Here is a 14,521-nt window from a genome sequence, read left to right as displayed (position 1 = left end):
AACCACCCTCTTCCCTCAAACACCCACATCAATACCACAGAAAGGAAAAGAAAACAAACGTTAATACATTGTGACAGTGCATAATTCTTTTTAATACAATCAACTGTCAAAACTGACGGGGAAGTACGAAGTCTCGGTGACACACGGCCTCAACACGGAGGACTGTCACACTAGAGACCTGACCATCAATGATTTATTTATAGAGGCACACCAGCCATTCACTGTCACGCTAGAGACCTGACCATCAATGATTTATATATAGAGGCACACCAGCCATTCACTGTCACGCTAGAGACATGACCATCAATGATTTATATAGAGGCACACCAGCCATTCACTGTCACGCTAGAGACCTGACCATCAATGATTTATATATAGAGGCACACCAGCCATTCACTGTCACGCTAGAGACATGACCATCAATGATTTATATAGAGGCACACCAGCCATTCACTGTCACGCTAGAGACATGAAAAACAAACAACACATTTATTCAATAACGTAACAATAATAATTAATATACAGTAACAGCAAAGTACATATCGTGACCTCTGGACTGTCACACTCTGTGCTTTCTTGTTGTATCTCCATTTTTTTAACAGTGAAAATGTGACTTCTTAAGCTCACTCTTTGTTATGAACTGTTTTCACTGTTATGAAAAATGGAGATACTGGAGTCGCGATGTGTACAAACGCCTTCATTCACATCAATGTCAGAATCACAAAAGTTTGGTAATTTCAACACCTTGAGAGTCCTTCGGAAATGAAAATTTACATTAAAAAACAAACAAAACTTAAATCAATATTTTTCAATAAAACCAACAGAGAAATTTGTTTTTAAATAAGACATCAAAGGTGTTGAACCAAAAAACAAACATTCCCAACGATGTCTCTCAAATGTTAGAACATCCGATGACCCACCAACAAAATAACACCAAGTGGGACAGTTTTAGTGCCGTGCTTGTGATAAATTTAGCCCGTCGAAACGGTGGAGGCAAAAAAACCCCCCGCCTTATCAAATCCCCAACTGCAGAATCTGCGACCGTCCGTTGGCAAGCCTGGAGATCTTTGTAAGAATCCAACCAACACTACATTCTCCCTCGCACTTTTTTCACTTTCACACCACCCTGCCATTCCTCAGCGAGTCCCCAAAGTCGCAACGCACTTTACAGGTCAATAAATAATCGTTTTGAATACCATCAAAGGTACACAACAAAGTCTGCCAGACAACTTGAGTATTGACAGCTCATTATGGCTGTCCACAAACATCTGTGATATTTCCTTGGCCATCAGGTTCTTGTCTGTTCCCTGGGCAATATTTGGTCGCTTTTAAGCACAAGAGGGCTATCCTGAAAAAAGCTGCTTTGAGAAAATTGAAGGTAAAGTTTTTGGACCCTTGCTCAGTTTCTTTAAAAGACAAGGAGAGTTTTCTCTACAACCAAACAAATATACACACCAATGAAACCAAACTTCTTTAGGTAGGGCAATGCCCACTTTTGTAGTAGGTCAAGATTTCTGGAAACCCCCGAAATCTGAGTTAGCCCGCTTGTCCTTAAAAGCGACCATATAAAGGCACAGGACATCCATCAACTGCTGAAGCCGTCTCAAAGACAGCGACGTTCTCACAATGTCACCACAGGATCCTCAGAACTCCATTTTTATATCTGCAAAGAAAAGTTTTAGTTTTTTAGTAAGAGTTTTACGGCACTTGACTTGAAATTGAAACACAATAAGGTCATATTAGTGCCAAAGATTAGAGGTGTTATTGTTACTATTGTTACAAGAGGGTAACAAACATAAAAAAGAAGGAGGAAAGATTAGGACTAGGACGATAGATGTTTGGTAGGAAAGAAGAAGCAAACCACACCAGAGCACCCGCCAACCACCCACTGCAAATAAAAACAAAAGCTCTCATTATAAGAGGAGGAACAGTTCTTTACTGAAACTGAAAATCACTGAAAAATAATACGAAAAGAACACACACATATTTTAAGACTTAAGACAAAACTTCTCTTCATTCATCAGACATCTGCATATTTCTATTCAATGTCAAGCAAAACAGGATGGAACACTTTAGTACGCTCTATACTCCTGCTAGGAATAAGGGCAAATCAGCTTCCAAGAAGCCATATATGCCACTTCAAAGGGTTCTTTTCAAATCCCCCCCCCCCCCTTCTTTTGGTAAGTGTTTTACGGCGCTCGCAACTGCATAAGCTCATAGCGCGCGGGATACACCAAACATTTTCAGTTGGTAGAAATTTTCAATTTTGCCCAGGTGGCCTACTCTTATCGATTTTGGACCATCAAGGGATGATCTTTAACGTGTGCAACTTGCACATGGGAACCTCCGAAATTTTTCGACAAGACTAGTTGTAGATCTTACCTACCATAAGATGAGGGGTGTGGCTGAAAGACAGCAGTAAGGTCGGTAAGGAGCCAAGGAGTAGCAGTAGAAAGGCTGCAGAAAGACTCAGGAGCCAAGGAGTAGCAGTAGAAAGGCTGCAGAAAGACTCACGAGCCCAGACCGTCGGCAGGTAGGCCTACAACTTCTCCGGTAGTGTCAGTGAGGTTGTCAACGTTTCCTGTCTCGAGTGAGGTTGTCAACGTTTCCTGTCTCGGGGCCCTGTGTGTGTGTGTGTGTCCTGTTTGTGTGTGTGTGTGAGTGTTGTTTGTGTGTGTGAGTGTTGTTGTTGTTTGTGTGTGTGAGTGTTGTTGGTGTGTGTGTGTTGTTGGTGTGTGTGTGTTGGTGTGTGTGTGTAATTGTGTGTGTTGGTGGGTGTTTCTTGTCTCAGGGTTCTTTGTGTGTGTGTGAGTGTGCGTGAGTGTGTGTGTGTAATTGTGTGTGTTGGTGGGTGTTTCTTGTCTCAGGGTTGTGTTTTGTGTGTGAGTGTGTGTGAGTGTGAGTGAGTGTGTGTGAGTGAAGGATAAGCTCCACAGTTTGTTCCACTTCTTCACACAGACATTTTGGTGATTGTGTTTCAGCCTCTTGCTGTAATCACCACTTATCTCCTCAAAAAAACACATTTCTAAAACATAATAAATTTTTAAACACATGAAATCCACCCAAAAATAACTCACCACTTTGCTCGATCAATTTTCCTTTCCTGGAACCTTCTAGATCTTTGAGAAAACTTTCAAATGTCTCCAAGTACGGCCCAAGGCTTGTCTTCTTGTAGTCTGATGAGAAAAACAAAACACTTGGAATTACACAATCCCCACCAAAAAGACAAAAACAAAAAGTTTTAGTTTTAGTAGAGGTTTTACGGCGCTCACAACTGCATTAGGTCATATGAGCACCAAGGGGTGGATGTTTTAGTAGAGGTTTTACGGCGCTCACAACTGCATTAGGTCATATGAGCACCAAGGGGTGGATGTTTTAGTAGAGGTTTTACGGCGCTCACAACTGCATTAGGTCATATGAGCACCAAGGGGTGGATGTTTTAGTAGAGGTTTTACGGCGCTTACAACTGCATTAGGTCATATGAGCACCAAGGGGTGGATGTTTTAGTAGAGGTTTTACGGCGCTCGCAACTGCATAAGGTCATATGAGCACCAAGGGGTGGATGTTTTAGTAGAGAGTTTTACGGCGCTCACAACTACATTAGGTCATATGAGCACCAAGGGGTGGATGTTTTAGTAAGGTTTTACGGCGCTCGCAACTGCATAAGGTCATATGAGCACCAAGGGGTGGATGTTTTAGTAGAGAGTTTTACGGCGCTCACAACTACATTAGGTCATATGAGCACCAAGGGGTGGATGTTTTAGTAGAGGTTTTACGGCGCTCGCAACTACATAAGGTCATATGAGCACCAAGGGGTGGATGTTTTAGTAGAGGTTTTACGGCTCTCACAACTGCATAAGGTCATATGAGCACCAAGGGGTGGATGTCAACAGAGAAGTCCTTACAGGGAATCAGACTTAGACTGCTCACCTCTCTAGCCTCAACAGCACAAAGTCTGCTTCGACTATCAAGGCACCCCGGAAATAGTGGGTCACAAGAGAGTGACAAACATACAAAAGAAGAAGAGGAAAAATGACGATAGTAAGGATGAGGAAAGAAAAAAGCAGCAGTTCCCCCTATGTTGTTCCGGCACAGAATGAGCATGACATTGATAAATCAGCACATTTACAATTCTACTGTGCATAAGGACATGTTAATGTCCCCCCTTTGTGTGATCATAAAACAAATTCTCAGCTGCAGACTCTGAGACAGTCGCGGTCAGCTGACAAGTCTTGACCTACCCCGAACTCGCTTGCCCTGCTCGTCTTTCGTGCCGACCTCCACGTGGTCCAGCTCATCCAGGAGTCCGCTGAAACAAACAGATAGTATAATAGAAATAGAAAAACAAATCTGCTGAAACAAAGAGACAAATTAATAGAAATACCGATCCGCTGAAACAAATAGAAAAAACATTTGAAATACAGATCCATGGAAACAAAAAATTATAGAAATACACAGATTCGCTGAAACAAATAGAACAAATAATAGAAATACAGTCAAACCTTGGTTTAACAATCACATCCCCCAGGATAAATGAATAAATGACCACTTCCGACCTCTTGCATTTTTTAAAATATCACAATGTCTACTATATGTTGAAGACAAAAACTTTTCTCCTTATTTCGTACATTAAACCTTACGCACTGGTTGGCAGTTATGCCTGTATGATGAAGAAATAAATCTCATTTTAACTGAACTAGGCTTGCCAACTTTTGAGATACTGAATTCTGGAATTTTGATTGCACCAGAGCGCCACGGACACACACTTCTGTGGTAGGCTACTTAAAAAAACACCCACACTCCAAAAACAGCTCAAACAAACCAGAGGAGAAACAGAGAGATGAGAATGTTGAGTAGCCTACAGTTACTACACATACCCATTTGTCTTCAGCATTTCTATGCCTTCGCCATTTTTACTTTTTTAAGAACATAATAATTTGGGGGGAAGGAGACACATTGCGATTTTTGGGTAACCAAAAGATTCGGGAAGGTTTGCAAGCCTGCTGAACACTGCAAGAAGCAAAGTAAAGACACTTGTAAACACTCAGAAGGAAAAGTTAGCGCATCTCTTTGTGTTAGAAAGTTTTTACGGCGCTCGCAACAGAAAGAAACACGTCTGTCAACAGCTCCGATGTTGATTCCACTAGAGATGAAAACACAACCTTTCCTCAAGCTTTGTTTCAGTAAGTGTTTTACGGCGCTTGCAACACAATAAGGTCATATAAGTGCCGAAGATTAGAGGTGTTACAAAGGGAGTAACAATAACAAAAAAGAAGAAGGGGAGATAAGGACAATAGATGTATGATAGGAAAAAAGGAGCAAACCACACAAGAGCACCCGCCAACCACCCACCCTCAAGCTTTCGACAGAGACAGAAGTCTTTACAACATTATACCCCCCCACCCCTCAATATAGATGTTGAAGGAACCGCTGTTTTCGTTTTACCTTATGGTGGGTACATCCATGGGGTCAAAGTCATCAATAGTCTTTGGATCCATCGGGACACACACTCGACCTGTGGCAAAGAGGAACATATGGTAACCTCACTATAAGATAAGATGAGATAATACTTTATTATCGGAGAGGGAAATTTTTCTTGGCTGTACAGGACCGTAAAAACACATGCAGGTATACAAAAAAAATTAATTATATATATATATATAATCCTTCTCATTAAAATTCAGTAGGAAAAAAGAAGTAAAGCTGACAAAATGTATGTATCACATCAGAGCATCATTCAGCTACATTCAAGAATTTAATTACAAGACCTTTAGTCATATATAGATACAAACTATGGAATCAACACCAAAAATTTTAGTAAAAAGAGAAAGTTCCAACACAGAAAAAACTGACATGGTAGTCAGATAAATCACAAACCAGCCATGCAAATTTAAAAAAAAAATCCACACAGTCTATAGGCCAAACTTTGCTAGAATAACTTGGACCTACCAGTCTTGGGATGTATACAGAAGGGGCTCTTGAGCAAGTGGTTCACGCCTTTACTGACATTGACATCCAGGCGCGGGTAGCAAAACTGGAGTTTGATTTCCTCCTCAACATACGGCTTCAGCATACTTTCCTGGAAGGAAAGAAAAAAACCCCAGAATAACATAACATAGCCAGGGATGTCTGTCGGACTTTGTGAAAACTTTACAAAGTTACATTTGCGAGCAAACGACAGTTGCTAGACACAATAATATGTGGGGCACTGCGGTGAAATCAGGCGCTCGTCAAAATAACTGTCCCCGTCGGATTATGCGATTGCGTTTTTTCGCATTATTCTGCAAAATTTGCATAATTTTGGATTCCCCACATTTTTTCACGTTTGTAAATAAAATTTGTAGCAAAACATTTCATCGCCTCGCCATATGACTAAAGGGAAGTAATCGGAGTAATAAGTCTCATTTAAATGACAAGTTGGTTATTTCCCTTGCTGGGTATTTTGGTTCCTTGAGCATGTTCAATTTTTCAATCCATCAAAAGTTGTTCTCATGTCTGCTGATGTTTCATGTTTGACAGGTGTCCCTGGTTTTAGTAATGTGCCAGCATCAGAGGGCCAGATGTCCTTTTTTTTTCTAATTTTTTAAAATTTGTAATAATCATTTTTCTTTCCTCTATACAGCTGAAAGTTAGAGATTATAAGCACGCTCATAAGACCTTATGCAGTCTCAACAGTTGCGAACGCCTTAAAACCCCATACTAAACAAAACAGAAATTATAAACATGTATTTTTGGGTCTTTTTTTCTTACTGATGTGTATTTTTCCAAATACATAAAAACTACTGTTCTGTTTTCAATACTTCTGTACATAAAACATGAAAATCTCCTTGTTGAAAAAGTGCAAAACATGTCGTGGACGGCGTTACTGTAACTTGCATAATTTTTTCATAATTTTGCATTTGTCTTGCATAATTTAGCCATCTAAATTTGCATAATTCTGCACGGACAGAAATCAGGAACTTGAAAAAACTCCCCTTTCCTCCTGTTTGGCAAGTTTGATTGAATTTTTGTTTTTCTTAAGTCAACACCTTTTATGTCCATTTAAAAAGACATTTCTGAGTGGAAATCAATGGAAACGTCGATTAAAGGCACCAAAAAATGTACATTTTCAGTTTCCAAGAACTCTCAAGAACTGAAAGTGACCGAACTTTGGCGGCCATTGTCTCGCTAACTTTACCCCTGAAACCAGGCAACCCCACCTCCTTCAAGTGCAAATATCTCAACTTTGATTCAAGAGAGTTGGGTATTTTTTTCACCAAAAGCAAGACAAATGAACAAGCTCTAAGATGTTACCAATAACTCCATATGCCCCAAAATTGACGAGCGCCCGATTCCACAGCGCCTCATCACATTACATTTATATATATATATATATGGGGTTCAACAGAAAACAAAAGCTGAGAATAATAATTGCTCTCTTCAGTGGAAATAGAGGGGGAAAATATATATATCTTTATCTTTCATTATAGTTGTTCTGTTCCTATGTCTGGATGAAAATAGTCTGTGTGTGTGTGTGTGTGTGTGTGTGTATGTATGTGTGTGTGTGTGTATGTGTGTGTGTGTATGTGTGTGTGTGTGTGTATGTGTGTGTGTGTGTGCATTAATGTATATTGCATGAGGAGAAAGGAAGTAGTAAGAAAGGTTTTTGAAAATGGGTGTTCCAATGTAAAGCGCATTGAGCTACTTTTTTTTGGAAATGCGCTATATAAATGTTATATATTATTATTATTATGACAAAATGGCATCCCTACATAGAAACTGAACACAGTACGTGAGAAACTGTCGTGTTTCATCATCCTACTATACAGAACCCTTTTGGAAGACTCAGCATTAACTTACAGTCATGATTCAGACCACTGTCACCAACTACACTGGAGTCTGCTAAAACAAAACTAATCCAAGTACAGCAGTAAACATAAAGAAACAAAACAAAAAAATCCCAGATTTTTATTCTCCGCTACTTCAGCAATATCTATCTCTACATCAGAATCACAGCTAGAAAAAAAAGAAAAAAATCTGGTGGTCCCACAGACAGATGTCCCTGGGTGTAAAAAATGATCTTAGGCCAGATATTGACTAAATCAACAGAACGAAACGTTGCCATGGTTACAGAGAATGACGACCACGTCACTGCCACCCAGGGGTGGAGAGTTTACCTGTTTCCCTTCCGTCAGTCGTCTCTTCAGAATGGTCCAGCGGGAGGCTGTGTCTTTCCCGTGTTTGACAAAATCCCGAGACAAACAGTCGCGAACAAGTGGACGTCGTTAAGGAAAACTATCGCCTGCTTCTGCTACGCTTCATCACTCGGACAGTTACAGGACAGCTATTGGAGTCACCAAACTTAAACTTTGCCAGACATTTTCTCGCAAATTTCACAAATAAAACCAGGCGACCTCACTTCCTTCAATGTCAATCGCAAAAATCTTGAATTCTTTCTTTTCTTCAGCAATTTAGTTTTAGTAAGAGTTTTACGGCACTTGCAACACAATAAGGTCATATAAGTGCTAAAGACTAGAAGTGTTACAAGAGAGTAACAAACATAAAACAGAAGGAGGAGAGATCAGGACGGTAGATGTTTGATAGGAAAGAAGGAGCAAACCACACCAAAGCACCCGCCAATCATCCACTCTCTTGAGTTCTATTCAAGAGAAATGATATTTCATTATAAGCAAGGCAAATAAATCATCTTTCAGATGATACCAACAACTCCACATGCCCAAAAATTCACGAGCGTCCGATTCCACAATGTCGTAACACATACAGCAGGGTTCAGTTTGCCATGTACAGAGTTTTGTTTTAGTAGAGGTTTTACGGCGCTCCCAACTGCATACGGTCATATAAGCACCAGAAGATTAGAGGTGTTACAAGAGAGTAACAAACATAAAACAGAAGGAGGGGAGATAAGTACGATAGATGTTTGATAGGAAAGAAGGAGCAAACCATACCAGAGCACCCGCCAACCACCCACTGCACAGAGTTTGTGACAACAACACACACAGGAAAGGATATCTTCTGACGGAACGACGGCCAGCACACCCTTCCACTTCTCCTCGCAGTCGAGCAGATCTTGTTTCTTGAAGGCGTAGTCCACAAAGTGACTGTTGATGACATTCACAGCATGTCTGGGGGGGGGACGTTTCACAATAAATATATAGCAGTTCATTCCTAGGTTAGAGGCAACATCTTTATTTGGTCACTTTCAAAGACAAGCGGGTGGGTATTGCCCTACCTATAGGAGAAGTTTGGTTTCATTGGTGTGTATATATTTGTTTGGTTATAGAGAAAACTCTCCTTGTCTTTTAAAGAAACTGAACAAGGGGTAAAAACTTTACCTTCCATTTTCTCAAAAAGGGATTTTTCGGGATAGCCCCCTTGTGCTTAAAAGCGAGCATTTGCACATGAAAAAAGAGAAAATACAGAGGAGCTTTTGACAGGAACGCAGGAAGGACTACCCTGTCCACAGACAAACCAATCCAAAATGCATATACAAGCACACTGGTGGAAGTGAACAGATGAAAACAACCCAAACAAAAGCCTATGAAGTTGTACAGTGGAAACCATATATAACAGGCCCGGTAATAACAGGGATCCGGTAATAACAGGGATTTTTTAAATCCCCGTTTTATCCTACTCTTTGTCTCTATTAAAAGTTATCGGCAATAACAGGGCCTCATCGGAGCCCAACCGGTTATAGCAGGGACAAAGGCTCGTTACCAATGTATGAAAAGTATGAGAGAGAGAGAAACGCAGTGATGGAGCAAGCCCACGCAAACCATACCACTGCAACTGCAAGCACATGCAGCGTGTGAAGCGATCTAGCCGGAAACCTAGCAACACACGCGTAATGTGTCACCAACGATGTCAAGCGCAAGAGAAAATCCCTTTCAATAGACAAAATATACGAATTAATCCAGGCTGTTGACAAAAAGCAAGCTCCACTGGCAGAGATTTGTCGTCAGTTCGACATTCCACAAGGGTCGATTCTCACCATTATCAAGGATAGAGAGAAGATAGTGGGAGCATACTCCAATAAAAGTTTGCTCTGGATCGAAAGAAGATGAGACTACCCGCTGTAGATGCTGTGGACCAAGCTCTTCTGATGTGAGGCAATGGAGAAAGTCGGTGCCAAAACCCCTGTTCGTGGGTACTTGTGGCAAGGGAAACTACCCATGAATAACTACAGCTGGATTAGTCCACAAATGCTTACTAATCAAGTTACTTTCCTTGCATTTCTGATTTAACAGGGATCGGATATAACAGAACATTTTCTCTACTCCCACTATCCCTGTTATATCAGGTTTCCACTGTATATACATGCGTGAAACATTAACAGCTAACTGAAAAAATATTTGAGCGAAATTACTTTAAAGCTCATGCGCAAAATGAAAAAAAGCCCTTTAAATTTCTGAGGAAAAAAAAAGTAGGTCTACATCTTTTTATGTGAGTTTGCATTTCTGTCTTATCCTTTCTGCCTCTTTCAAAGACGATTTTTTCCTCGATTGTTTACAAGTCTTCACTACTGGGATATTCTTCAAAAACAACATTAAAGGACAAGAAAAGTCGGAAAACTTGAATCTTAAGATAATAAATAATAAGAATAATAATAATAATAACAACAATAATAAGAATAATTCTATAAAACCAACCCATTCTCTAATTCGGCTCAAGGTGCTTTACATCAATAAAGAAATTGTTCGTTCAAGCGACATTCGAGCTCATAAAATTATTCATTATATTAATTTCAAAACGCATGTGAACAGACACAGACAGTCACACATACACACACACATGACAATTCAACTGACACAAACTCACCTGACAGAAGGGTGGAGTCTGTCGGGAAGGTTCACTTTCCTCACTTGGCTATCTCCTCCCTAGACATAAAAAAGTGCACGCAGAAATCAGACAAAATAACAATCATTACAATGGCCTTTATAATATATGTTTGTTTTAGTAGAGGTTTTACAGTGTTCGCAACTGCATAAGGTCATATGAACGCCAAGGGGTGGGTGTCAACAGAGAAGTCAAAACGGGGAATCAGACTTAGACTGCTCACCTCTCTAGCTTCAACAGCACAAAGTCTGCTTCGACTATCAAGGCATCCCGGGTCCCAAGAGTGTGACAAATATACAAAAGAAGTAAAGGAAACTATGTAGTGGAGGAAAGATAAAGATAACCACGTAGGTGTGTCTTTCTGCCAGATCACCACAACACTAACACTATCTTCAACTATTTTTCTAACCAGTGCCACATCAAAACAAAGCTACAAAAATAATAGTGAAAAAACGACTATAACATCGCGACCTCAGTGCTTCCTTGTCATATCTCCATTTTCTTTACAGTGAAAATGTGACATCTTCTTAAGCTGATTCTTTGTTAGGAACTGTTTTCACTGTTCTTAAAAATGGAGATACGACAAGAAAGCACTGAGGTCGTGATATAACCATTTCTACAACGACATCCCCCTAATACCTTTATGAGACTATGTGACAGTACAAAAACTGTCCACAAAACTTTCATAATGTATCTGACAAAGCCAACCCCGACCCTTCCATAAAGGAAAAGGATGTGGGTGAGAGGGTACTCATACCTTGACCAAGGTCAAGTACTCAGCGATGGCCGAACGCCCCTGAGCCGATAACTTTCTTGCGTTTTCGTCGCACACCCAACAATGAATTCCTCTTCGGCCCGAGTAGACCCACAAAAGATGCTCAAATCCAAAGTCATCTGAAACACACAGACATTTTAAATATCATCAGTAATGTGATAAAATAACAGTTAACATAGTTAAATCTCTTTTTTTTAAAGTTTTTACGCGCTCGCAACTGCATGCGGTCATATGAGCGTCAAGGGGTGAATGTCAACAGAGAAGTCCATGCAAGGAATCAGGCTTACTCTCCTCACCTCTCTAGCTTCAACAGCACAAAGTCTGCTTCGGGCTTCGACTATCAAGGCACCCCGGAAATAGCGGGTCACAAGAGTGTGACAAACATGCAAAAGCAGTAGAGGTAAAAGTGACGACAGTAAGGATTAGGAAAGAAAAAGCAGCAGATCCCCCTGTGTTGTTTCAGCACAGTATGAGCATGACATTGATAAGTCAGCCCATTTACAATTCTACTGTGCATGTTAAATCCCCATCCCCCCTTTGGGAATGGCCTAATCAGGCTTATTCTGCCCACTTCTCTAGCCTCAACAGCACAAAGTCTGCTTCGACTATCAAGGCACCCCGGAAATAGCAGTTTACAAGAGAGTGACATCAAACATACAAAAGAAGTAGAGGAAAAAGACGATAGTAAGGATGAGGAAAGAAAAAGCAGCAGTTCCTCTAAGTTGTTCCGGCATAGTATGAGCATGACATTGATACATCAGCCCATTTACAATTCTGGGGGAATAGCTTAATTAAAGACACTTCAGTCAGTAGCACTGTCCTGGGAGGGGTTATTCTTCTACTACAACTTCAGTTAAAAAAACAAAAACAAAGAAGAAAAAGCAACTCCTTGACACCAGGACTACAAAATATAATCACGCACGCGAGTGTGAGCACACACACGAGCGAGCACACACACGAACACAATCACGCACGCGAGTGTGAGCACACACACGAGCGAGCACACACACGAACACAATCACGCGCGAGCACACACACGAACACAATCACGCGCGAGCACACACACGAACACAATCACGCACGCGAGTGTGAGCACACACACGAACACAATCACGCGCCAGCACACACACGAACATTACCTCTGAGAGCTCTGTCCAGGATTTTCACGGCTATCACCATCAAGGGCCAGCAGTTAGAACAAATGTCTGCGCCTCTGTGGACAATTCCAAAACAAAACCAGTCAAAATATGCCAACTTTCCATGACTGTATAAGGCCTTAGCTTTGCCTTCGGTTCAGCGACTTTCAAGAAAGTTTTGTCACTAAAGAGGCAGCAGTCAATGTTTTTTTATCTTCCACTGTAAAGCACACCTAGTTAGTATTTTTTATTACAGTGTTCCCCTACAGTATCACAGTTCACAATGACAATGTTTTAAATTCATCTCGCAGGGAGAAATTTGTCTTGGTCGTTAACAATGGCAGTAAATGTTACAAACGTTAGGTACACTCACGCATACGCAGAACAAGACAGGACATTAGTAAATACATGTCTCACGTGCTGGGACAACCCACTCCGTAAAACATTCTTTCTCTCTCTCTGTTTCATTTGTAGCACTGTGTGTTCAGTAACCTCACTGCAGTTGGTACGAATGAATTTTTATATCTGTCTGTTCTTGCTTTTTTGGAAATTTATTTAGCGACTAGGTACATATTAACAAACTTATGTTGTCGACAAGCTTCTCAAAAGTACTAAGCTCAGAAAGCACCATTTTTTCAGGAGAGAGAAAAAAACTTTTATTCATTAAACAATTGTACCTCTACATTATGTATTTTTCCTTGCTTTTTTCTCTCCAACATTTAGAATTTCAACAAAATATTTATTGAATTGAGCACAAGTAACTGATACCACAAATTAAGAAATTGCAGTAAAAAAAAAAATCCATACAAATTTTTGGTATAATACATTTGAACAGATTGCTGACAGACTATAACAATATGAGCCACGACGTGAATCAGGCACTCGTCAGTTTTTGGGCATATATTGGGTTATTGGTATCACCTTAAAGCCTGCTCATTTGCCTTGCTTTCGGTGAAAAAATAATCTATCTATGTTTAATAGAAGTCGAAATATTTTAGACTGAAGGAGGTCAGGGTCGCCTGGTTTCAGAGATGAAATTAGGCAATTAGCGAGAAAATGGCAGCCAAAGTTCCATAGCTTGAGAGTCCTTGGAAACTGAAAATTGACATTTTTTTATGCCTTTAATCTATGTTTTTCACTTAAATCCAAACAGAAATGTGTTTTTTAATGGACAATATAAAAGTTGTTGAGCTAAAAAAAGAAAACAAGAAAAAATTGCCCCAGGGTCAGAAAAATGTCAATTTCTTCCATTTCACCGAGCGCCTGAGTTCACCACGATACCTCACAAATACAGATAGTTCGGTCCGACTTACGAACAGCAGGAGCGCACATCATCATAGTCAGTCATGTCAATATCAAACACCAGCTCCTTCTCCTGAGCTTGGAACGCTGTTGACTTGACCGTCTTGTGATCTTTGGGCTGCACAATGGACACAATGGAACATTTTAAGCAAAACCAAATCCTCATTTCTAGCTTTTTGGATAAAAACAAATAATAATAGAGTAAAAAATTTAATGATAATTGACCGAAACAAAATTCTCCACAAGGGACAGTGACATTTCCAGAGCACAAAAATCTTAAAATGACAGTTCAAACAAAACTTACTGAGAGATGTCACTTTAAATAAGAAACAAACTTGATAGAAAACACCACTAAACTGCAAAAGAAAATACATACATACATGCATGAAAACTCAATTCTGATTCACAATCTTCTTCTTCTGCACACCCTTGCAAGAGCTCGGAGGGGGGTGGGGGTGTGTGTGTGTGTGTGTGT

General features: G+C 40.3%; 1 protein-coding gene and 1 long non-coding RNA gene across 3 annotated transcripts in view; both read right to left on the bottom strand.

The window, feature by feature from the left end:
• Positions 1-66: 66 nt before the first annotated feature.
• On the bottom strand, positions 67-1,389 carry LOC106013846. The gene is made up of 2 exons (XR_001185445.2): positions 470-1,389; positions 67-353 (listed from the first exon to the last, which is right to left on the bottom strand). It is a non-coding gene; the product is annotated as an uncharacterized LOC106013846 (long non-coding RNA).
• Positions 1,390-1,495: 106 nt separating this feature from the next.
• Positions 1,496-14,521, bottom strand: part of LOC101860712 (DNA primase small subunit) — an 18,068-nt gene continuing 5,042 nt past the window's right edge. For both annotated transcript variants that reach the window (XM_005112697.2, XM_005112696.3), the window contains exons 4-14: positions 14,058-14,164; positions 12,748-12,821; positions 11,591-11,727; positions 10,816-10,874; positions 9,010-9,122; positions 8,157-8,254; positions 5,950-6,079; positions 5,446-5,515; positions 4,242-4,309; positions 3,078-3,176; positions 1,496-1,663 (exon numbers count right to left, since the gene is read on the bottom strand). In XM_005112697.2, coding sequence (XP_005112754.1) covers positions 1,644-1,663; positions 3,078-3,176; positions 4,242-4,309; positions 5,446-5,515; positions 5,950-6,079; positions 8,157-8,254; positions 9,010-9,122; positions 10,816-10,874; positions 11,591-11,727; positions 12,748-12,821; positions 14,058-14,164 — 975 coding nt within the window. In that variant the 3' untranslated portion in view covers positions 1,496-1,643. The remainder of the gene's footprint in view (positions 1,664-3,077; positions 3,177-4,241; positions 4,310-5,445; positions 5,516-5,949; positions 6,080-8,156; positions 8,255-9,009; positions 9,123-10,815; positions 10,875-11,590; positions 11,728-12,747; positions 12,822-14,057; positions 14,165-14,521) is intronic.

This window comes from Aplysia californica, unplaced genomic scaffold (assembly GCF_000002075.1).
Source record: "Aplysia californica isolate F4 #8 unplaced genomic scaffold, AplCal3.0 scaffold01366, whole genome shotgun sequence".
NCBI lineage: Eukaryota > Metazoa > Mollusca > Gastropoda > Aplysiida > Aplysiidae > Aplysia > Aplysia californica.
The sequence above is the reverse complement of the archived record's forward strand: the minus strand, read 5'-3'. Positions and strand labels throughout refer to the sequence as shown.